The sequence below is a fragment of the Heteronotia binoei genome, chromosome 2 (genome assembly GCF_032191835.1).
Source record: "Heteronotia binoei isolate CCM8104 ecotype False Entrance Well chromosome 2, APGP_CSIRO_Hbin_v1, whole genome shotgun sequence".
NCBI lineage: Eukaryota > Metazoa > Chordata > Lepidosauria > Squamata > Gekkonidae > Heteronotia > Heteronotia binoei.
In genome coordinates, this window is record NC_083224.1 from 54,159,805 (window position 1) to 54,176,847 (window position 17,043).

General features: G+C 41.3%; 1 protein-coding gene across 3 annotated transcripts in view; it reads right to left on the reverse strand.

The window, feature by feature from the left end:
- Window positions 1–1,975: 1,975 nt before the first annotated feature.
- Window positions 1,976–17,043, reverse strand: part of ZNF341 (zinc finger protein 341) — a 34,786-nt gene continuing 19,718 nt past the window's right edge. For all 3 annotated transcript variants that reach the window (XM_060230988.1, XM_060230987.1, XM_060230989.1), the window contains 10 exons: window positions 15,168–15,363; window positions 13,378–13,462; window positions 11,764–11,954; window positions 9,040–9,233; window positions 7,319–7,527; window positions 6,412–6,508; window positions 6,046–6,178; window positions 5,179–5,290; window positions 4,093–4,163; window positions 1,976–3,023 (listed from right to left, as the gene is read on the reverse strand). In XM_060230988.1, the coding sequence (XP_060086971.1) occupies window positions 2,509–3,023; window positions 4,093–4,163; window positions 5,179–5,290; window positions 6,046–6,178; window positions 6,412–6,508; window positions 7,319–7,527; window positions 9,040–9,233; window positions 11,764–11,954; window positions 13,378–13,462; window positions 15,168–15,363 (1,803 nt within the window). In that variant the 3' untranslated portion in view covers window positions 1,976–2,508. The remainder of the gene's footprint in view (window positions 3,024–4,092; window positions 4,164–5,178; window positions 5,291–6,045; window positions 6,179–6,411; window positions 6,509–7,318; window positions 7,528–9,039; window positions 9,234–11,763; window positions 11,955–13,377; window positions 13,463–15,167; window positions 15,364–17,043) is intronic.

The following is a 17,043-nucleotide window of genomic DNA, read 5'->3' on the forward strand; positions in this document are numbered from 1 at the left end:
TTCTGGGACCTGATGAGATCAAGCTATACCTGGCCACCTAACAACACCCCCCTTTCCAAGTAGTTATATAACATTGATTGCTTCAAAGAAGCCAGCCTCCTTGTTGGAAGGAGGAGGGATCTACAGAGGAAAGAATCAGCAGAAAAAATCACCCCACTCCTCTGCCAATGGAAGTGCCATGCTAATAAAGTGCCATAATGCCAGCAGAAGAGCACCTTTGGGCCCAGCCCCTTGTTTCAATCAACAGCAACTTTACACTAAAACGATTTATATGGCAAAAGCAATGAAAAAGGCAGAAATCTGGCAAGGAAATGGGGGCTAGCCAGTGCTTTTTTAATTTTTAATGAGCCAGTTCTTATATAAGATCATGCCAATTTCCACCAATTCCCGCCTGCCTCTGTAGATCCTCACTAGGCTGTTCCTGAGGGTCCACTCTCTCTGGCTGAGTGAGGCAGGCCAGCACGAGGGCCCCCTCCCCCAAAAAAAGTTGCCAGTTCTGTTGAGTGCTATCACCGGGGGGGGGGGAGTCCTGGCCACATGTATGACTGCCTGCCTACCCCAAAGATCATGAGGTTTGTACTTGGTGCAATAATTTCTTTGTTCTTGGAACGATCTTGCATCCTTGAGCCTAAGACTCCCGATCAGGGGACACTGAGAGGCAGAGGGAAATAGACAAAACCTTCTGGAACCTACCAAAGATTTCCTGCTTCCTACTGACAGTTTCTCTGCACTCACTGGGAGCAAGGTTCTTGGGTTAGAGGATGTGAGGTCGATGAGAGGGAATGATCACTTAGAAAGGAGCCATTCCTCAGATGATGAACGGATAACCTCTAAAACTGTGTGTCCCTATGAGGGCTTGTGGTAGCAAAGATGTAATCATTAGGAATGCAGTGGAATGGGTTTAGGACAAGTGTTTAAACCATGTAGAGACTTGCCTGCCCTGTCAAAGGTCACAAACATCTCTTACTGTCCAGAGAGGCTACTAGATTTTGTGGGGGAGTAGTCAGCAATCATGGTTCACATCTGGACCAACTATGTTGAGAAATGTAGTTTGTGGGCTTTGGAAGAAACTATTAGGCTGCTAGGTAATAAGTTGAAGCCCAGACCCTTCAAAATAACAACTTTCTAAAATGTTGCCTATTCCATATACAGGGACAGCTAGACAGACAGGTCTTAACGATTTCAATATGTGGATGATGTGATGGTGCCATGAGGGAAGGCTTAGATTTGTCAGGCACCAGGGACAAGATGATCCAAAACACAAAAAGATGGGCTACAACTGAAAGAAAGCAGAGCTGTTTTTTAATTAACCCCTGAGGAGCTGGAGGTTTGAGACTGACTCTTACCTAAGAGACGATAGTTTAACTTGTTCAAGTAATCAAGATGGGGATGGTTACAAATTGGCAATGACAGCATGATGGCCCTATTAAAGAGCTCAAAAGGCTGAAACAAGGCTAAGATTTTTTTAAAAATATATTTAATTCATTGGCGCCCCACCTTTCTCCCCAGTGGGGACCCAAAGTGACTCACATCATTCTCCTCTTTTCCATTTTATATTCACAACAACCCTGTAAGGTAGATGAGGCTGAGAGAGTATAACTGGCCGAAGGTCACCCAGCAGGCTTTCATGGCACAAATGGAGATTCAAACCTGGGTCTGATAGATACTAGTTGGACACTCTTAACCACTGTACCACACTGGCTACAGACAGATTGTGCTTCATATTATTTAGTATTCATCCTGTGTTCTTGGGATATGCCTTTGCCTGTCTTCATAACCCATGCACTCCCTGCCTACACATTCCCCATACACTTCCAAATATGTACTCAAACACACGTTATCTTTCATGTAAGGCTACTGCATCCATCTATACATCCCAGGGACTTACTATGGGAGAAATGATGTTTAACTTGCTCCATTGCATTTCTACACAATTTTCCTTTTTGATACACATCAGAAAGGGAGAGTCATAGGATGTGTCTATGAGAATATTTATGAATGATGTTCCCAAAGGATCACATAATGAATTCTCTTCCAGTAGGAAGGACTGTTGCTTGCAGTTGAGGAGGCCAACCATCGAAAGAGAAGGCAATACAAATTTTAGAATGGAATCACAAATGAGATGAAGTACAATTATTCAAAAAAAATCCTTCTGGTTTTGGAGATATTTGCATATTATTTCAGTGATTTGGACTGTAGTTCCACCAAGACCCCCATGAACTACTGAGCACCCTACCAGGGCAGCACATGGAAAACACAGATATTCCTTTCACTTCCTGCTGTTTGTTAGCAGCTATACTAGACAAATATTCATGTGGGAAAAAGTGGAGGTGACTGTAAATGTCATTGTCCTCCTTACTAACACCTTCTGTAAGAATGCTGCATCATTGCAGCCCTTTTACGCCACTCCTCCCCTGGATCCCTTGCAGCAGGACATCTCTATCAAGGAACAGAGGAACTCATCTCTCCCCTCTCCATTAAACAGACACAAGACACAGAATTCCTCAGTTATTCAGTAGCCTGAATATAAACAGGGACTGCCAGCATGGTGCATGGACTCTCCATGCCAGACTGCAACTCAGCCAGGGCAAGATTGGATGGCATGCCATTGCGCTGGTTGGGGTTGCCAAGATCTGGCTCTGCTGCTGCTGTTCTGCCAACCACAATGGACAGGACTGTGTCAGACTCTGGAAACTGTTCTTTATTGGAGGTCCCTTTTTGAAGAGTCTCTCCGCCTGGACCTTCTTTCAGGTCTGTCAAGGCCAATTGAGCAGAAAGAGGAAGTCCCACTTTCCGCCCACGAGTCCCCCACTTCTTCTGGGATTTTCTGATTGGAAGGTCTTTGTCCTTAGGCAAAGTCAGCCGACATTTATGGTCCTTCATGTACTTTTGGCGTGTAAAGCCTTTGCTGCAAGTAGGGCAGCGGTACTTGTAGTTGCCAGTGTGGGAGCGCTGATGTTCCACCATATGGGCTCGCCGGCTGAAGGCCTTGTTACAGTATTGGCACTTGTGAATCTTCATCCCTAAACAAGAACACAGCAAACAAGCTTCGTTATAAAAGGCTCACTGGCAGCAGTTATGGAGCCCAGAGTTATGATCCTGGAGCAAAAAACTAGTTTTCAGAGCTTAACCAACAAGACATCATATGGATTCCTTTTCAAGGACAGTAAACCAAAAAGGTTGAGAAGCAGATCAGGTCTTTTCCAGAAACATACCCAATTCACATAAAACAGCTGTCTTTTAATAGATACACAAATTGTTCATAGATAATATTCCCATGGAAAGCCACATAGGACCAAATGTGTTTCAACTAAACAGGTTTTTGCAGTGGTCTATAAGGATCACTCTAATGACATCAGGGGTTGTGTATTTTTGGAAAGAATTCGTCCAATCTTTGCTACTCCTAAAAAACCCAGGACCTCAATGAGAAACAGGCTTTTTAAGGCTACCTACAGCGCTATCCTAGACAGAGTAACACCATTCTAAGGTCATTGACTTCAGTGGATGTAGAAGAGTGCAATTTTCCTTAGGACAGCAATGCTGGTGTATTCTTGGCAGAACAGACTTGAAACTTACTCTTCTGCTGAAAACCAACACTACTACCCACCAGAAACTATCTTCCTACTCCTAGCCATCATTCCCCATCAACTCTACACAACCATCTTCCAGCCTCCTACCCAATCTGTAGGACACATGCAATAGCTTTTCATGGGGAATCCTGAAACTTCACTGCTCTGAATCATTCCTAGACAAAAGTACAAGTATTGCAGAAAGAGGCAACAGGCATGATTTACTAAGCTTTTGTCGCCCGTAGCTTCTGTATATTGACTTTAGGTTAGCAATTCAATGTACTAACTACAGGTGATTCAGGTGGGCTATTCAATCCCACAAGCAGGTAGAAAGAGATTTATCTTAATCACAGCTCAAAACGGAAGTAATAAATCCTCATGGCTTCAGCTACGTATATACCCCACCTTTTCTGCAGTTGAGAAATAAAACCAAGAGAATCAATTGTCTCTTGCAGTTCAATAATTAGGTGATCCACTGTTCGTTCCCACTAGAGGACAGAGCCAAAACCACAAGCTCATTTACCTGAATGGGAGAGAATGTGAGCTTTTAACTTATCTGGTCTGTTGAACTCTTTATTGCAGCCAGTATGATTTCTGCAAAACAGGATAAAATAGTCAGACGTAGAATAAGGACAGTGGCAGAACAACATAAGTAAGAGTCTTGGATGTAGTTTCCCTTCCTAATAGCAAACTGGTGATTGATGAGTGTATCTCCCAATTTAAATGGAAGGGCAGTTCTTGAGAGCAGTTCTTTGCATGGGAAAAAAAATGAAAATAGATCAGCAATGCAGATGCCATTTGACTGCCTATGGAAAATCTGTTATCCTTCTGCAGAGCTATTTCAAAAATTGTCCTATTGAAAAATTGATTTAAAAAGTCAGCCAAAAGGAGATGAAACTTTATACTTAATTCAGTATTTGGAAAAGACACCAATTTATTTATCCAAGCAAAGGAAGATTATCCTCAACCTGTCGGTCTATAGCACAGCATGCCACATTACTGAGTGAAGTGCCTGGCCCGCACAGCAAATAACTCAGGCAAGTAAGCAATGCCATGTACAGCAGAGGTAGATAAAAAATGAAATCCTGCTGATGCAAAAGTAATAGCTGAACAAGAGCAAAGACAGAAGCAAGGAAGGTGCCAAATGGAGTGAACTGAAAATATGGGAAAAAACACATATCTGTAATTAAGGACCTGATCTGAAAGTGTCTTTAGAACTGGAAGTCATTACAGTCACAACCACTTATCATCTGCCTAGTTCTTTCATTTGGAAAGCATTCTTTAATTAACAATTAGGACAGAAAATATGACTACCTGATTATTCAAAAGCAATAACTGGCACAAAGGAAAAAAAGAGACTTGCTTAAAATCCCAGAGCCAATGCAGATTAGAAGACAACTCCCTGTCTCCTGTGTACACATTTCAAAGGCTGCAATTTTTTTGTCTCACATAGAATGCTACATTTTATGTACAAAGAAACAAACTCTAAAGGCCCTAATTGTTATACAGCAGACCAAGAGGAACCTTGCTTCCCAGAGCTTAAATTATTCCCAATGTTACCCATAAAGTCAGTGCCATTCTTAGCTACTGTGGGCCACTTGATACTTACGAGAAGGGACATTTGTATTTCTTGAAAGGTTCATGGATCAGCATATGTCGTTTGAGTTTATCTTTTCTGTTGAAGGCTGAGTCACATACTGAGCATTTAAAAGGCTTTTCACCTGCACAGGAAAAAGATATAGCATAGCAAAGGAGTTACAGGCTGAGCATGGCTTCAAGACTGATAAATATTCTAATAAAACAACTACTTTCTTTAACTTAGCCATAGAAAATGATGCAGTTCTCCAAGATCTCATCTCCTTTGATTCATCACAGTGCTACAGAATTATATGCCCAGTAAGGAGAGAAACTAGGCCACAAGATGAGCCAGCTGTGTCTCACAGTGCAATCCGAAACAGTTACACTGTCCTAAGCCTGCTGAAGTAAATGGCATTAGAAGGGTATAAATGTTTTTAGGATTGCCCTGTTAGAGGGAAAGGACCTACTTTGAATTCAGAAGATCCCAGATCCAATCCTTGGGATATCCAGTTAAATTAGCTCAGGTAGCAGTTTTGGGGAAGCACCTTCTCCATCTGAGGTTTTGAAGAGCCCTATCAGACTAGACAATCAAGCTAGATAGGCAGTGATCTGATATAAAGCAACTTCATATTTATTTTAAGGAAAGGGACTATGCTTCAAACTAAGAGCACCTGATTCACCCCAAGTTCAGTCCCAGTATCTCCAGTTAAAAGATCTCAAGACGGTTCTCTGCATTAGACCCTGAACAATAATCCATAGATAATACCAAGCTAGATGAACCAATCGTTTGACTCAGTACATGACAGCTTCACATGTTCTAACATAAAAATGGGAATTAGGTCCTTCAGAACATAAAAGTGCTCCATTCACTGGAAAGGAGCTTTAAGCAAACTCCTACCTGAATGAATGTGAGCATGTAGCTTGAGGTAGTGTTCTCGACGGAAGAACTTCTTGCAGATCTGACACTTAAACTTGCCCCCACCCCCATGTGTAGGGAGGTGCCGTCGCAAATACCTTTCACAGGGGAACACCTGTGGAAAGAAGACAGGAGACAGTTAAGAATAGGATCACGAGGAAGGGACTTGTCCCAGCTAAGTTGTTACATATTTTTCTTAAGGAAATTCTCCATAATAAAGCTGTGCAACACCTATCTAATGTAAATAATAATAAAGCAGACTAGGTATAGAGAAGAATGGGTGATGAAAACCACCCACGACCACCCCCCCCAAACTGTAGAGTCTGCTGAATCAGACCATCTGCCTACCTTCTGACAATGAGGGCAGGGGAAGTTATGTGTTGCTGTCTGTAAGTGATGTTCCAGGGCTTCTGGGGTGGAATACTTATTTACACACTTGATACATCTGAAGCAGGATGGAAAGGGGGGAAAGTGTTATTAATTTGACAGAGGCTATGGCTAATACAACCCAATTTTGTATTATCTTAGCTTCTGTGAAGAACAGTTTCAGAAAGGAAAAGCAGACATACCCATGTGAGCCAGTCTGTCAGAGAAGTTAGAGTGTTGGGCTTGGACATGGCAGACTGGAATTCAATTATCAACGTGGCCATGAAGCTCAGTGAGGTGACCTTACACCAATCACTAAGTTTCAGTGGAACCTACTTCAGAGGATAAAACTGGGAGGCAGGGGAGAAGTATGTGCCCAACTTTCAGTTTCTAAAAAAACAGCTGAGTTAAAATGCAATATATAAATTATCTATTTCCTTCAAATGTTCAGGGTATGACCTCTTTTCAAACTGGCCAACTAAAGAGCATTTCTTTTAAAGGAAAGGAAACAACAAAAGTGGAATTTGTGACTAGTGGAGCAGAGGAAAAATGGAATCCTCAAATTTGTCATGGATACCAGAGACCCCTTAAATGTACGAGTAAAGCCTGATTGTGTTTTATAATTAGCCCACATCCCTTCAAAATCTGAAGCCAACATTTTATCATGAAAATATTCACCAACCTGTGATAAAAGTGACCAATATCATTACCTAAACCATTTGATCAAAAATAGTTTCTACAGAGGATGAAAACAAGCAAAGCATCGGTTGTTTTCCTAACTGCATTGTTAATATGAGCCTTGATGAACTTAACAAATTCAGACTTGAAACCATAAGAGATGGCTCTCCAAACACAAAATGGAAAATCACTGTTTCCCTTGTTGTCATACTTGTAGACAGCCATGTCCTTCTTGGGACTGTGTTGAGGCAGCAGGTTGTGGGAATACTGGTGGACACCCAGTTCATAAAGGGAGGGGAAGTCCTTGCTGCAGAGGTGGCAGCGGTAGCTCAGCTCTTCCTGGTGATTCTTGATATGTTCAAGAAAAGAGTCCAGCTTCTGGAATGTCTGGGCACAGCTTTTCACAACACATTTGTAAACCTGATGTGAAGCAGGACAGATGAGAAGTGATCATTTGAAACCAGTGCTGTGGAAGAATCACTATTGTTCTGAAGTAAATAAGTTAATCAAATAAGCAAAGACTTCTGTCAGCTCCAAATGCCCTGCCTCAGAGGGCCAGTAGGGTTGCCACTCTCAAGATATGGAATGCCTTTCGCAGGGAGTACATTGGGCACCATTTTTACAGCCCTTCCAGAATAGGCTAAAGACATTTTTCCTCCAGAAGACTTCTGAATGAATTAACAGAAGTGGTGGTTGTTGTTTACATGAAGAAATTTGGTTAAGCTTTATGATATTTTTAATAGCTACACCATCAGCATTCAATCTTTTGTAAGTGCCTCAAGGAGGCAAAAAGCAACATACAAATTAAGTGAAGATACTGCCTGTACATCTCTTCATGAGCTAAATTCAAGTCCTGTAGCACCTTAAGAGAACAAGATTTTCAGGTATAAAAACTTTTGAGAGTCAAACCTCCCTTTGACAAAACCTTAATTCTTGAAAACTTATATCCTGAATACCTTGCTGGTCTCTAAGGTGCTACGGGACCTGAACCTATCCCTTCTACTGCAGACCAACACAACTTCCCTCTAAAACTATCTCTGCATGAATCACTGCTCTAGCCTTTTCTCCTTCCAGTCAGCATTCACTGAGATCAAGTAATGGATCAGTAATTCCTGATGTAAACATACAGATAATCATTTGCCCCTTAACAGAGGACGCATATTTTAATACTGAGGGTTTGTTTAGTATTTATAATTGTATAAATGTTATTTTTTAATAATCACTGTGTCTGTGCATTAGTTACTTTATATATGCATCTGTCCATTCAAACCAATTTATAGAACAGTGTCTTTCACAGATACACGGGGGGGGGGAATCATTTGTGGGCAGACAGTTCTTCCTCTCACACATAGTAAAATAAACCTGTGGAAGTGTACAAGTGAAGCATACCTCCCAGTTTAGCTCAGAGGAGGTTTGGAAACTGGATTCGACCTTGGTGGATTTGGTTTGGCTTTACTATGCTGTTTCTCTCCAGAACCTTAGGAAAGACTCAACATGTTTACTTTACCAATGAATGAAGTACGTTCTAGAGCACATAATTCAGTCTGCACTGCAGCAGGAGTCAGTAATAAAAACTAAATTAAATTAAATTAATAAGCTTGGCACACATAGTGTCTCAGTGTCCATCTCTGGCATCTCCTGTTAAAAGATGCCAGAGAGATGCTGGAAGTTGTAGAAGACAGAACTAGATAGTCTTATCATCGGTCTGACTCAGTACATGCACAGTTCTGTTCCCTATGCTCTGCTTTAAGAAATCAAAACCCTGAACCAAAGTAGCCTAGATTTTACAACAAGAAAAACTGGATTACATGACCCACTTCAATTATACATATACATTTATCAGTTTATTCTGCATAACTTATTCTACTTCTGTTAAATCATGAAGGGAGGTGAAGAGCTAAGCAGGACCAAGGGAGCTGACTTGGCACCCACCTGCTCGTGTTTGTGCTGAGTCATGTGTGATTTCAGCTGGAAGTAGGTACTGAATTTGTTGGGGCAGAACTGGCACTGATATGAACTGTCAATCAAGACTACTTGTTTAGCTTCCAGCTTGCTGGTTTCATTCTCTTCTGCAGCAGGCATAGCCTGGGGCTGAGGTGGACTGTTTCTAGCTGCTGGGTTTAAGCCTGGAGGAAAATAAATGTTAGAATCTCAGTTTGGAAAGTTACCCAGAGTGGTTTACAGCATAAATGACCAGTCAAAACCAACCTTGCATGTATGATCTTAAAAGTAATTTAAAATCACAGCCTGCTGACTCTGCCTCCAAAATGAAAACCTAGGGAAATTATTTTCCTTACTTTGCATTTCAATTTTTAAAATTTGGGCTATCATTGAGGAATTAGGCCTCTCTTTTGGAAGTTTAAAAGTGGAGCTATGGTTTGTGTAAAAGACCTAGTTCCCATTGAGGTTAATAAACCTGTAGTTGGCTCTATGCTTTGGCAGGTTCATGTGATTATATGCAATTCCATATAAAAAGTCTCTGCAGGAAAAATAGATGTCAGGATGAAAGACTGTAATTTAACCTTCTTCTCAACTGCTATATTTTTGTGTATACAGATTTTTTTTACCATGTGTTAAGGTATATTCAGTGACAGGAATCCCACCTGCAATCTGAAGTGGTGCAGCTTTACAATTTTAGTGATGCAGTAATCTGCCTTGCACTTATGACCTTAGGAAGGGACAATGCCTAATGAGGACAACATTAAGACTGTGGCAACACCTAATATTAGTCTCTGTTCCCTACCCAGTTAATCTCAGTGTGATCAGCGTGATTCATCCTGCATTTTCAGAATTTTTGTTTTCTCTAGAAAGGAGAGCCAGTTTGGTGTAGAGGTTAAGTGTGCGGACTCTTATCTGGGAGAACTGAGTTTGATTCCTCACGCCTTCACTTATAGCTGCTGGAATGGCCTTGGGTCAACCATAGCTCTCATAGAGGTTGTCCTTGAAAGGGCAGCTGCTGTGAGAGCTCTCTCAGCCCCACCCACCTCACAGGTGTCTGTTGTGGGGGAAGAAGATATAGGAGATTATAAGCCACTTTGAGTCTCTGATTCAGAGAGAAGAGCGGGGTATAAATCTGCAGTTGTCTTCTTCTTCTAGTCTAATTTGGTACAGGCGCCACTTAACTTTTAATTCGTTCCTGAACTAATGGAATGGATGTGTCCTTCTCATCCTGTTTTTAGGTGAAGAGGGCTAGGTGTGTATAGCTCAGGAAAAGGACTTGGCCTGGCAAGCAGACACAAGCCAAACTAGATATTTGCTCTTTTTAAGAGCTGATTCCCTGGACCTAACTCAGGCTCCCTTAAGCCATACGGCAGCTGCGTGGAATGGCTATTAAAAAAATAAAGCAAAGTTTGTTTGGACTTGGAATGCTGCCACAGGGGAGGAAGGGCTATTTCCACACCAAAACAGTGCTTTGGAGAGTTGGGGGAGTTATTTTCCCATTTTTCTACTCCAGCTGCAGAAGCTGGATCCACCGCTTTTAAAAAAGTGAAGTCTAAGTTATCATCATGAGTTTGAAACATGAAAAAGAGTCAGACAGAATTGAATGGCAATGTAAAGCAAGGTGGGCAACCAGTTTGATGCATACTTGTGGTTCCTTAAGATCACTATGGCTACATGTGAGAATAACAGGAAGTCAGCTACATTATACTAAAGGTGCTTTCAGACTGCCTCTTTAAACGAGTCCCCCCCCCTCATTTTAAACACCTTTAAATGGTGAGTGATATCCCATTTTTAATGAAGGATTGCACTGTTTTTAAAAACCACTTCCCCCCTGAGTTTTAAGGCTGGAGCACTTCTAAATTGCATCAGGTTATTACTTGAAATGTCTGTAGCACATCTGAAAGCAATGCCTTTTAATTTCCATGCCTGTATTTCCTATATTCTTCCACCTTTTTAAAGGTACAATTAATCACTGTGTCACTGTATTGCAGTTTTGCAGTATTGCAGGGTATGGTACTAAGAGAGAGAAAAACTGAACAAGCAGTTAATCATTTGAAAATGTTTTTTTTTTTAAAGTGGGCTCTGTGAAACACTGTGGCACCATCCAAATACATTAACTGTTCCAACATATGGCTTTATTTGCTGTCTGAAAAGATTCCACTATGCTTACAAAAGAATCGGCTGAGAAACAGATTTGAATCAGGATAACATCACAGTATAAAAGTACTCTTAAGTCATAGGCTACACAAGCCCTGTTCTGTGGGCAGTTTTAATGCATGGCAACTAAATTTTAAGAACCAAGTTGAGCAGTATTAGTGATATACACATGTTCCATGGCAGCATCTCATTTTCTATTCTCCTGGCCGGATTTGGATATTTGCTATCCAGACATACCAATATTCTAACCAAACCTGCCTGAGAAATAATTCAGTGTTGGCCAAATACCACAACTACTGTGCAAAGCCTTCAGAGCAGGAGTGTTCTAAAAACTGAGATAAACTAACATGGATGGAAAATGTAGATGAGGAATTGAACAGAAACATGTTGTCCCAACACATCAGAGCAGTGCACTCATATACTAATAAATTACAAAGACACCACTACACAGAAATTAACTCTCCCTCTTAGTCTGGGGACCATGCAAATGAAAGAAAAGCAGATGCCAGAGGAAGCAGGTCATCAGCCAACTGGCCATCCCACTAGTAAGAAAGGCACCTGCATTTTCCTCATCCTCCTGCTGGTTGGGGTTGAGTGCCATGACTTGCACAGTGACAGAGCTCCGTGAGATGGTACACCCAATTCCTGGTGGCCACACCTTATGTGTCTGCATGTGCTTCTTCACATTGGATTTTTGTGCAAAGGCACGGCCACACACAATGCACTGGAATGGTTTCTCCCCTGTGTGACTGAAAAAAAAGAGGATAATGCATCAGAGGATAAAAGACAAATTGATTCCACAGGAGAGCAGCCACACAACTAGGCATTATTACAGGATAATCGCCTTTCACATACCTGCCTGCCAGTAAAGGTCTTCTTCTGAGGCCTTGTTATGTCTGATACCCCACCAAAAGGGAAGTGGATGAGCATCAAAGATAGTTCCTTTTCTGTTTTGGCACCAGTGTGATAAATGGGCCAGTGTAATGACTATTGTCAGACCAGGTCAGTGGAGATCTGGGTTCAAATTATCACTCAGCCATGAAGTCTGCTGGGTGGCCTTGAGCTGGTCACTCAACCTAACTCACCTCACAGGTTAGTAATGAGGATAAAATGGGGGAGTACAGAACCATTCATACACCATCCTGAGCACCTTGGAGAAAAGGCAGTAGAAAAATGTAATGTAAAGATAACTTAGTGGACCTGGCTACATTCTTAAAGGTTGTTCATACCAGTATGTTTCAGAAAACAGTTATCTCTCATGATTAATAAATGACAGTGTTGTTCTGTATCCCACATCCATTGCAAGGGAATCCAAATGTCTGCTTTGTAGCGAGGAATTCATTTTCCTAGAGTCTTCAAGCTGCAAAATTGTTATTTGTGGAAAGATATAAACCCGGTCCTAACTAGGATGTCAAGAGAATCATTCATTGCCTATTACATGGAGTACCATTACAAAATAGGAATGGCTCTGCTATCAGCTCTACTACTATTTTCTGAGACAGCTGCAAATGTCATAAGAACTGAAGGGTATTCTTGGTATCACTAGCAATGCAAGACACTTTCCTTCCTTTCCTCTTCTAGCACAATCTAGTGGGGTTTTTTTAGATTAGATATTTGTAAACAACTAATGATAGGTTGAGAATAAATAAACCAACTTTATACTATGGGATGGACTCTGGGTTTTCTGTTTTTATTATCTTTTAATTACTTGGTTTAAATAATGTGCTTTAATTAGTGTAATATATAAGTTATGTTTGCATTGTTTGTATCCTGTTCATCCTCCTTGGATCCTAACTGTGCCAGCAGAAAGCTGGGGTACATAAATATTCTAAATGAATAAATAAATGGTTTCTGATCCTAGTTCGATTGATTCTAGCTACCTATAATTAGTAAAGTGGCCCACATTTGGACAATAATACTATCTGTAATTAGTTTAATTAAACCATGGTTTCATGTGACACCTGTACTGAGTGAATACATTGAACAGTAAGATTAGTGCTGAAAATTTTGGTTAACCCACTGAACTTGCAGAAAGAAGGATTCAGTTTTCAAAGTCTTAGCAAGGAAGGCTCCAACAAAAGTGAAATAATTGCGTGAAGTATCCAGTTCAGCTCTCCCCACCTCCAACCAATCGGTGCTTCCTCTATGTCCAATTTCAAAGTTCAAAATTACCTCCGGATATGTTGCTGCAGGTCAAAGTTCTTGGTGAAGGCCTTATCACAATAAGTACATTTCAGTTTGGGAGACTTAGGCTTTCCTGAAATATAAACAGAGGGAAAGAAGAACAACCTCGTGTTAGGCATGTAATGTTGATTCCTTACTCTCTGGCATAAGGCAATCATGTTTAGGATCAAGGCAAAGAATAGATAGTATGGGGCAGTAGCAAAGCTGGCATCTGACAGAGTAGTAGTGGAAGCGTCCCTCAGGGCCACTCTGGTCAGACCAGTCTCAGTTGTTGCTCTAATGAAGACACTCATAAAGACAGCCGGTTCAACAACGTTGTATTAGGGTCAGGCAGATATCATAGTCAAGAATCAGTCCAAGAATCATACACTTACAATCAGTCTAGCCAGGCAAAGGTACAGATACACAGTCCAAATAGAATAGTCAAGTCACAGTCCTTAATCATCAATCCCTTATCAGTCCAACAGCATGCCACGCTCTATCCGTCTGTTCTACTCCACACTGAACAGACGTTAGGCTACTGTATTTGTATTCCCCTTAACCAATCACATTCTTCATTGGTTAATGACATTCACATGCTATCACATGCTAACACTTAAACACCTGTATGCAAGGGTTACACAATCCTTTGGCAATATGCCTTAAAGCTATAGGATGCTGACAGCATCCTGGGCTTAAGGCTTCACAGATTCACCAAAATGCTTCCAATTTAACAGAAGTAGAATCATTATGGAGAAGAATGTATTATATACTGTCCCATCATTACATGAACTGCTGCAGTGTTTTTAATTTCTGAACAACAGGCTAATGGGCTAGCATGAAAAGTCTCAGGACAGGTTGGATGTAGCTCCTTGGTTATCCATCTGATAACAGGGTTAATGGCAGTATAAAAAAAGAACCATGGGCTCCTCTCACATGATCTGAGTTCTGTCTCATTACCTTGCTGCATGAGAAGGAATAGCATTCCCTCAGGTCCCATGCCACATATCCTAGCCTTGGTAAATTAGAAATAAGGATGTGTATTTGTTGCCAAATTGAAAAAGCAAACCAAAGATCCCTTTCCGTTTCACTGGTTACGGCAACAAAAATGAAGGGAAAAGCCATACATGAACAAACATGTTTTTTTTTTTCATTCATTGTCCCTATTCTCTTCCACACCTATTGTTCTGCCAATCAGCTGAGAGGCTGACAAGGCTTGCTGTGGTAGTGGCCAGCCAACAAGTTAAAAGGCAGGTAAGACAAGATTCTCTCTGTCTCAACTCTCTCAGGCACCTTAGATGAGATTTCCGTCGCTTCCAAAATATTGTGCTTCAGTGCATCAATGGCTACGTTTCCTATGGTGCACCAAGGCTGGTTGACCAGCCATTGGCCTGCCTAGCCAGATAGCATCTCCACTCCAAGCCTGGTCAGCAGCAGCCACCCTGTACCCAGCCTAGTAATTGTCACAAGTAGACAGAAAGAGATAAGAAATGGGGAGGGTTTCTCCATCTTATCTGAAACAAAACTTCTATATTTCCCATCCCAGGTTTTTGTTGTTGTTGTTGTTGGTTTTGAAAATGTGTGAACTCCTGAGAAGGGAACAGCTTGCACATCTCCACATGAGTGTTTTATTTCATAAGTTAAAGAGAAATTAAAGGAAACAAGACATTTAACTTAATAATGAGGCATATAATTTTATAAAAATAGATTCTCAAGGCTTGCCACAAGGCAATTCACAAAGTGTTGTGCTACCCACCTATGCACGAGACCAGGTAAGGGCTGATAGCAAAGAACCTTACCTTCTAGCAGGCTGCCATCTGTTTTGGAACGACGATTTTTGCAACTGGAAGTTGAATCAAAATTGGTCACATTTCCACCACATGTATTGTTCAAAGGAGCAGCAGCACTGGAGCTTTTGGAATTAAAACCTTGTTTGCCTGGACTGTATACTGGAGGTGAGGGGTACACAGGGCTTTCGACACATTGGCTGGGCACCTAAAAGATAGAAGTTACCACTGAAAACATACCTGATCTCAGTGCAAGCATCAACAGGGCACATGTGAAGCCTTAACAACCATAGGTGTTCTCCAATCCAATACCATCTATGTTAATGAGCAATCACAAGATCATGTGTTCTGACAAAGCTTTTGCTAATTTAAAAAATGTGATTACCAGCTCAGAGATACAAATGACAACACTTAGGTCATTTCCGCAGTAGTGAAATTCCCCACATTGATGTTTTAAAAACTGCGTGTTATGTGAAATTTTCCACAGTAGATTTTTCCTCACAAGGTCCAAACCCAAAATTTTCTCCTCCTTACCTTGCATTTTCAGAACTCTCTAAAACCAGGGTTTCCAAAAAAGCAGGGTAAGAAGCAGAAAACTTCAGGTTTGTGCCAGGTGAGGAAAAATCCACTGTGGAAAATTTCCTATAACGCACAGTTTTTAAAAGTTCAACATGGCTAATTTCACTACTGCAGAAATTGTCTTAGATGAAGATAGTCAACCCAACCCTGAATCAAAACCCAAATATTTATTGTTTCCTAACCAAATGCATTTGATAAATATATATAACTAAAAGCATACTGCAGATTTTGTATTGACTGTTCCCGTTTTGATCCTGATGGGTTATAGCAGATGCTTAATTCTATAACTTAGTCCCATCATTGTCCTCCACCCCACTTTGCAGTGTGCATCAGCTTCAAGCTTTCCCATGTAAGTGGCAACTAAAATGGCACCAGAGGCTGAACTTGTTCTAAGCTTTGGATCAACTTGGCCTGTAACCCAACCAGAAATACTTCAGCCACATTAGAACCAGAACCAAATGAAACAATGGATTCATCCATCTGCATGGCATTACCTGACCTGAATAGCCCAGGCTAGGCCAATCTCACCAGATCCTGGAATCTAAGCAGGGTCAATCCTTATTAGTACTTGAATGGGAGACCACCAAAGAAGTCTAGGCTCACTATGCAGTGGCAGGCAGTGGCAAACCACCTCTGAATGTCTCAAGTTTAAAAAACCCCTGGGGTTTCCATAAATCAGCTGTGACCTGATGGCAAAAAGAGGCTTTGCTCATGGTTCCCAATGAACAATTTTGTCACAAAATAAATGTGAAAACACCTCAAACATGGTGTGCTCTTTAAGGTGCAAGATCTTAAACAATGAGGAGAAGATGCTAAGGAGTCTGCCAAATCTCCCTGTTGGAAGACCGCATCAGTACTCAGACCAGGCTTCCTATACTTGGTGTTGTTCTATCACCACTTCAGCTCCATCTCCTGGTAGCTTTCTAAACAAATCCCCAGCCACCCTACTGAGCGAAGCATTCCAGTACCTGCAGGCAGTGGTGTGATGTTTTCCCTTAATCACATTTAGCTCTGCTACATGTGTTTCAGTTCCATAATCTCTCCACATCAATCAGTCCCTGTGGCCCGTTAATCGTTTGCATTGTTATTCCAAATCCCTGCAGCTGGCTGACATCCTTCTGATTGCTACTTTGCCCACAGAGGAAATAATCATTGATTGTAAGACAACCTAATGCATCTTGTCACGTCCCCTAATTTCTTTGATAAATAGGGTTTTCAGGGCTGAGTGAATCAGAAGCAGCATTTTCTCACTGCCTGGTTGGTGCCAGGAAGCCACTAACTCATCAGAAACAAAAGAAACCAGCGGTAG